The sequence below is a fragment of the Cyclopterus lumpus genome, chromosome 20, assembly GCF_009769545.1.
Source record: "Cyclopterus lumpus isolate fCycLum1 chromosome 20, fCycLum1.pri, whole genome shotgun sequence".
In the NCBI taxonomy this organism is placed as follows: Eukaryota; Metazoa; Chordata; class Actinopteri; order Perciformes; family Cyclopteridae; genus Cyclopterus; species Cyclopterus lumpus.
Genome location: NC_046985.1, coordinates 13,641,276 through 13,649,147, shown reverse-complemented (window position 1 = coordinate 13,649,147; position 7,872 = coordinate 13,641,276). Strand labels below are relative to the sequence as shown.

The 7,872-nt window shown below is 44.0% G+C and overlaps 1 protein-coding gene across 1 annotated transcript; it reads right to left on the bottom strand.

Annotated features, from left to right (window-relative positions):
• Nucleotides 1-1,223: 1,223 nt before the first annotated feature.
• Nucleotides 1,224-6,092, bottom strand: nrros (negative regulator of reactive oxygen species). Its single transcript, XM_034560298.1, has 3 exons — nt 5,962-6,092; nt 4,259-4,373; nt 1,224-3,286 (listed from the first exon to the last, which is right to left on the bottom strand). The coding sequence occupies exons 2-3, from the start codon at nt 4,358-4,360 to the stop codon at nt 1,328-1,330; spliced, it is 2,061 nt and encodes a 686-aa protein (XP_034416189.1). The 5' UTR covers nt 4,361-4,373; nt 5,962-6,092; the 3' UTR covers nt 1,224-1,327.
• Nucleotides 6,093-7,872: the final 1,780 nt, after the last annotated feature.

Here is a 7,872-nt window from a genome sequence, read left to right as displayed (position 1 = left end):
TTGTGGTGTGTGTTTAGTTGTTCACTTTAAATACGGAGCCCAAACCCACAGCTGGTTGGTTTGCTATGACAAATCCGCTGCATTTCTGCGTGCTTTGTACATTTGCTGTGTCGTGTCCACGCTACAAAGTTGACTGGATCGTGATATAAATGATATGTATGTGGTCACTTGTCTCCCCCAGCCACCACGGGATAAGGCTTGTCCAATCACGTGTATTCAAGTTATACACCATGTTAAGTTGGATTCAAAGTTATCAGAGTTTGTATATAGTTGTCTTCTAACCTCTGACTTGATATAGCTGAGTAATCAAATGAAATTCCCCTTGGTCAACAATCTGTGACCAGTAGCAAAGGGCCTTCCGCAAATGATGGGAACAACTTTTTTGCCTTTATTTCATATTGCAGGCTGTTAATTTCCTGATGGAAACTGAAAACCTTGATTTCTACCTTACAGCAATATATCTGCTGGTGCTTTTGTGTCAAAGTAGACTTATAGTGGTTTTGAGTATAAAATCCAAAAGTGCTGGACGAGTCATTGTTCACACTACTTATTATTAAATAAATTCTGGTGCAAGATATTCAACCAGAAACCTTATAATAACAAGCCTGAGGCCCTGAGTTGAACCCATGTGGATGCTCAGAAGGAACCCTCCCTGCTCTGCTGATGCACACCCAAAAACATGTTTTGACTCTGATGACTTTGTCGTTAAAAAGTTATGTAGAAATGATGGTGTTTCTGGGTTTTGACACAGCTTTACTCCGGTTTCTCTTTTTTATGTTTCAACCACCGTGACCCTGAGCATCACCACAGCGGTATTCTGGTTACTTTCTGGTTAGGCCTCCTGCACAGTGCACAGCGACCCACTGAGCCTCCGACTCCCGAGCAACAACGCACAACTGTAGAGGAATGATTGTTTGTAAGGTTTATTATTATAGCTTTACGGACACACTGAAAGGCCATGCTTATGTTGCATCTGTGTCTCCCTGATGGGAAGGAAACCGTATACCCCTCCTCTTTGAGATACTGAACTGAGCAGTTCCTGCACATCTTAGCAAAACAGGAAATTTCATGTTTCCTCTGCTGCTTATAGCAACAACTTGCATCACACTACTTCTGCATATGTTCACACACACACGCACGCACACGCACACGCACACACACACACACACCCTTGCCCCCTTGCTTGAATATATATTATAGAATTGTTCTTTCATTATTGTATAGACAGTTTTACAATGAATTACATTTATTGCCAACATACATTCAGTCACATCATTCTCAATAACATACTGTACATAACATATTTTTGTTTCTGGTTTATAAAGTATCAGTAAGACGTAGGCTTCAAACAATTCTTTTTGATTGACTTTTGGAGCATTTTCGGCTTGAAGGTGAGCAGAACAATGGCCAAAATGCCCACAAAAGAAAGACAGATGGGTACAAAAAGTAGAATATACCAGATTATAGATTCCCCGCCTTTCTCCAAACAAATAAATGACTGAGAGTGCTCCACTCTGTGTGTCATCTGGATGAGATCTTCACACTCAATGCCTGATCGTCCGACCATATTGATTGTCTTTTTTGTTTCAAATGTGCTGAACCATTCAGTTTGGCAGCAGTTGAACGGATTTCCTGTGAGAAAAACCGTGTGCAGTTTGGAGGCTAATGTGTTTGCCTGACCAGAGGGAATGGTGGATAGTCTGTTGTCCCTCAAATCCAGCACTTTCAGGTCAAGACTTAAAAGGGAAGGGGGAAGGTAGGCAAGCGAGTTCCTCGAAATGTTTAAAGACTCAAGACTTTGTAAATGGGAGAAGTCTAAGTCTTGTATTTGAGTGTTTCCTAAACCTAGATGCTGTAAAGTTCTGCTGAGACTTTGTATTGATTCTTGGACAATGAGTCCAGGGTTGTCGGACATTTCCAAGTGTGTGAGAGACAACCCAGCGAATGCGGACGATGGAATTATTTTCAGGTTGCATCCCTTCAGGTAAAGTTGCGTTAGGGATGCAATGTCTTTCCAATCCGCGCAAGCCGAGCTTGCGTCTTTACCGGTGTCAGCTTCCTCGGGACGACAAATGTCAACGTTGTTGTAACTGAGGTCCACCGACCGGAGGCTTTGCAATGAGGAAAATAATCCCGAGGGTAACCGCTCAAGATTGTTCAAACTCAGGTTAAGGTACGTCAGATTGCCAAGAGCGGTCAGCGCACCTCTATCGGCAACGATCTTGCTCAGTCTGTTGTTACTGAGGTCTAACTCGTACAAGCTGCCGGAGAACTGTTCCGACGTTAGATTTAAGGTTTCCAGACAGTTGGTGCACATTTGAAGCCTCGACAGGGCAGGCATTTTCTGGATGAACCCATCGGGAAAATACTCCACCAGGTTTCCTCTCAGATCCAAAGTCTCTACGGAGGAGATGTCCCCGTGAAGGCTCTCGTCCCACAGCTGAGTCGTCACGTTGCCCATGTACTTCTTCATATTGTAGAACTCCACAGTCGTGGTCGAGTTCGGGTATGTGCTGTTGTCTGCCAAGTGTTCGTAAAAGCTAACGCTGTTGTGGGAGAGGTAGAGAGTCCTCAAGTGGCTGTGGTCGGGCAAGAAAGGGAAGAAGAGCATTTTATTATTTGATAGATCAAGTGTCTCTAACTGGAAAGTGTCGTTAAGGTTTTGTCTGGTGATGAACCACTCAATGAAGTTGTGGCTGGCGTTGAGGACCACCAGCTGGGTCATGTGAAAGTCTGTCAGGCAAAGCAGATAGTTGAAGGCCAAGTTGAGCCGCTGGAGCTTCGGATTGCTGTCGAAGGCGCCGTCAATCTCATACATGATGTTTCTCTGCAGGTCGAGTTCTTTGAGCTGGTGAAGATCCCCGAACGAGGTCTCGTCCAGTCTCTGCAATAAGTTCCCAGAGAGATCGAGGTACTCCAGGGATGTCAGGTTTTGGAGGAGAGTGGCCACCATTTCGTCGTTGAGCTCATTCTGGGAGAGATCCAGAGCCCGAAGCCCGGGGAGAGTCTTTAATGCATGGCTGGTTTCCTGGGAGCCAATGTGAAGATTGTTATTTGCTAAATTGAGGCTTTCTAACAATTTGGAGTGTTGAAAAGTGTGTGACTCTATTTTTTCTAAACTATTACACGCTAAGCTCAGGGTGTTTAGTGAGGGGTAACGGAGGAGAGAGTTGTCCTGTAGTGTTTGAATGTGATTGTAGTTGAGCTGAAGCTCCTCTACGTTGTCGGGCAGTCCTGCAGGCACAGAGGAGAGCTCGCCATTGTTGCAGAGAGCCGTTCTTTGTATCTGCAGAGAGAAGGAGAGCACAAGCCTTTAAGTTTGTGGGTTTGTTGATTGTCTTGAAATGTTTGTTTTGCTTTTTAGAAATAATACAAGGCTGAAATTACTCTTTTGTGGGTTTATATCAACGAGCTTCCTTTTTAGACGGATTGTTTAACCTTTTATATGACTTTATCGAACATGGGCTTTAGTTTAGTTTTGCTTTTAGCAACAAGATGGATGTCGTTCCGTTGGTCAGTTGGTCCACAGAGTGAAATGAATCAAAAGCTGTTGACTCGATTAGGATTAAATTTGCCACACAAACTCGAGGTCCATAGAGGATGAATTCAAATAACTTTGGAACCTGGTACTTTACTTTAATTTTGACTTTTAAATGTGACCTACAAAACTAAGGGCATTCAGTATCAGTTGTGCTTTGTTTTTCATGCTAATTAGCATTAGGCTTATACTAAGTTGGTGAACTTGGTAAATATGACTTGGTAATGTGAACATTTTGGCATGTCGATGTTAGCGTTAAGCTCAAAGCACAATTGTACATCAGCTCCTATAGATTACTTATGGATTAAATTACTCAATTTGCCTTTGTGATGAGACACAGTGAGAAATGTCAGAGCACTTAAAATATCCTCACAAAATGCTATTTCCTGCAGGATGTTCACATGACCATTTTTAGTCTCAGTTATCATGTTTACATAACATCTGATACGCACTGAATGCAGCATCAGAGTAGAGCATTGTAATGACATTAATATCACAATGCTTATCTTTTATCAACAAAGTATATCTTTTTGAGTTTGTCTCCCAGTGGGACATTTTCCTACAAGACCTCCGTTCGTTTTGAGGTGTTTTTATTTTTTATTTAAGATAAGACATAACTTTATTAATCCCAAAAGAGAACTCTTAATTTTACCTTTATTAATACAGGCAATCTCATTGATCCCCGGGGTGTGGAGCTGTGTTTAAAAAGAGACATCTTACCAGCTGGCACTGACTGTGTTGTGGATGACTTAAGACCGGCGTCAGGATTCTCCACATGGCTAACAAGCAGAGCAGGATGGGGGTGAGCCCGTGGATCAGCATTTTAACATCCTCACTGTTGACAAGGAGACAGAAGGAGGATGCTGGATTGATCAAAGTATGACTATAGCTGACTACAGATGATTCAACATAATCAGCCCTGTGAGCATCTGCGTTGGCCTCGCTCTTCCTCAGTTCAAGATGTGCATGCGGCGACGAGCACGGGTATCGTGACATTTTGGAACGAGCACCAATGTCGCCATGTCTCTCTCGGCATGCAAAATTGGGTAAATCCATCCCTCCACGATAAAGGGCTGATCTCACTGGGAGAGCGAGACGTAGAGTGGACTGGCAGGTGCCATTACCTACTCATGCCAAACACAGGTTTTTCACTTTATGTTTTTTATGGAGTCATAACTTCAACATTTCTGTATTAAACCTCACCTGCAGTATCCTGAACCTTACATGCCAGACTTGACAAACATGTGTAAACTGTGCTTTCAGTTTATATGTCTTTCATGGGGGATGAATGTGATCCGCACATTATTCATGCCCGTAATCTGTAATCTGCATTTCATTTCTCTTCCGTTTGGTTGACACAACTCAATAAAATAAATTGGAGTTGATTAATATGATATAAATGTGTGACTGTCGTCACTACATTTTCTTTTATTGAATACTGGGCATTTTGGTGAAGTTTCCCTAATTTCAATTAAAACCACTGCGTGACGCATTCTGGATGTGAAGGCCTTGTGTTCCCCTTTTGGCTCGTACGCAATTGAATCTTTGTATTTCAGTGGACTCACGCAGTAAGTGATGTTGTTTAGCTTTTACTTTTATATGAAAACCTTTTTCATCTTCTATATAAAATGTTATCACGGATCTTATCACTTTGCTGTTTTATTTAATTATTTTACTATTCAAATGAATAGCTTATCTGAGTTGACTACATTGTTGTGTGCAAACAGTTTAGCAGAACACTAATATCTCTTTTCCGAGTGTCCACCCAGTGTTTGACACTGACATAATATGGGCGACTGTGGGTCAGTGGTGAGCAGGTCCGTCTTTCAATCAGGGGGTTGGTGGTTCAATCCCTGCCCTAGTCGATGTGTCCTTGAGCAAGACACTGAACCCTGCGTTGTTCCCTGTAGCTGTGTCTACGGTGTATGAATGTAACATGATTGTCAGTCGCTTTGGATAAAAGCGTCAACTAAAATGAAATGTAATGACATGACATGATGTGATATGGCATAACGATTGCACAAAACAACAGCATACGGTTTCGTCCATTAGAATAATGGTAAAACGTGCGATATTTGAATCAAACAGTGAAATCAGCATTATTAAATTATTTTTTTCTAAAATGCAGAATCCCAATCCATTACTCGAATTCAATTCAAAAGCAATTCAGTAGCATTAATAATGACTTATTTTGCATCACAAATCAACTACATTTTTATGTCAACAAGAGTTGTAACAAGACTTTATTTAGAGTGCTAAAGCCAGGTTCAAGTATGCACAAAAGAAGGTGATCAATAAGACATCTTGTTCAAAAGACAAAAACTGTTTACGCTCAACATTCTAATTGAAGACAAAGCATGCCGTTCGCTCCTTTTAGCATCCTGCATCCTGCAGTAAACTAATGTGCAGTGCATTGTACTCACGCTGGTGGTTAGGTGTGGATTTCCCAAGCCACTGACGGTTGATCCCCTGACCATGTCGTCGCTGTTGCAGAGGGTGCTCTTCGCGTGTGAGCTCAGCTGCCTTTCCTCTGCTCTGACTGAAGCACCGTTGCTCTTGCACGGACTGGTTCGCTGGGAAGCAGGCAAGCAACGGAAACCAGACGTCACATGGGAACAAGCTGCAATCAGAAAGAGGTTCTCAAGGCCGGGGCCACAGGAAGGCCGATGGTGCAGGCTCACCAGCTCTCAACCAGCCACCGCACAATCCCCCCCCCCCCCCCCCCCCCCCCCCCCCCCCCCCCCCTCCCCCCCCCCCCCCCCCCCCCCCCCCCCCCCCCCCCCCCCCCCCCCCCCCCCCCCCCCCCCCCCCCCCCCCCCCCCCCTCCCCTCCCCCCCCCCCCCCCCCCCCCCCCCCCCCCCCCCCCCCCCCCCCCCCCCCCCCCCCCCCCCCCCCCCCCCCCCCCCCCCACACCTTGTCACACGAGTGATGAGAGTGTGAACTGCAACCACAAAAACCTAACAAGAACACACCCTTCACACCCTCGGCTTGTTCTGATCAGCCAACTTGTGAGAGAGGAAACCACGCGGCACACACACCCTTCCTGCCCGATATTCTATTCGGCCTTTCACTGCAACAGCCATGACAAAACACACAGATGTCACACACAGAGACACTCAAGGGGGAAGAGGTTTTAGGTTCACAAAGGATAAAGTTGATGCAGAGCCCACTTTTCAGCACAAACCAAGTCACTGCAGCGCATCCTGAGTGAATACTGCCGTTGAATGTTCTACTTTCAATACCAATATGTTTCCAGCATGGCTACTTTGAGTAACCAAGTTCTCTAAACCCTGACTGTCTGTCACTCAGTCCCTCGACCTGTTGGTCTGCCTTCATGCATGTGTCTCCATCTCTCTTTCTGGATGACCAGCTCCAAAATGTACACTCGCTCTTTTTGGTGCTCTTAACTTTGTTAAATGTGCTTGTTACTTTTGTTTCTCCTTACAAGATACCCACGGGTGAGAGAATAGGGAATAGGAATCAGGAAGTGATGGTGCCATCCTTGTAGAGTTGAGTTGTTGCTCTCATTTCTTCCTGTTTTTCACACAGGATATCTCCAGCTATCTGTTGTACGTTTGGGTGGCGACAGGATGCTGGCACAACCAACTGAACCTTTTTACGTGTAATGATAGGCAACGTAAAAACGTAAACACTTAATTACTTATAAACGTTAAAACGTGAATGGCCCTATCTAGAGACAGTGAGTCCTGGGCTTCTACAGAAACATGGCTGCTGTCTCGGGTTGCATCGGGTGTAACTTCACATGCGATATATAGCTTTATAGAGCAGCGTGTGCACTTCGCTATACATAGATCAGCATGCATCACTTGTTTTATTCTTATATTCTAAGCAGACGGATGGAAAGCAGCTCTCACACTGGACTATGAATTCACTATTAGACATAGGACACAGTTGAGGAGGCGATGTGGCAGTTGTGGTGTGAAGTCTCATGGGAAAGTGGGGATGTGGGCAACTCAAACCATGTAGTAAAAAAACACAACAGCAAGGAGTTACAGTATCAAATGAGGATAAATACTTATAATACTAATACTTCAGAATGTTGAGGATTCCTATGTCTCAGGTTTACATTTTCTTGATCAACTGCCAGTAAACATTAGATTCTACAAGAGATATTAATGCAGTTCCTCTGTTCATCATAATATTTCTAGCGTACGTCATTTTGTTTTGTAATATCTTAAGACTGCTGGAGTCTAATGCAAACTAAATGCAATGAAAAGTTGCATTTGTATAGAAAAGTAAGGTGGGATGACTGGGATGACTGGGATTCTCTATGGTGTATCTATTTGCATAACATGCACAAAGGGATGACTGCC

Excerpts from the sequence above, each read along its gene's own strand:
- nrros (XM_034560298.1), bottom strand. The coding sequence starts at position 4,360 with ATGCTGATCCACGGGCTCACCCCCATCCTGCTCTGCTTGTTAGCCATG. Across the intron at positions 3,287-4,258 it reads AACACAGTCAGTGCCAGCTG|ATACAAAGAACGGCTCTCTG; the intron begins GTAAGATGTCTC and ends TTCTCTCTGCAG.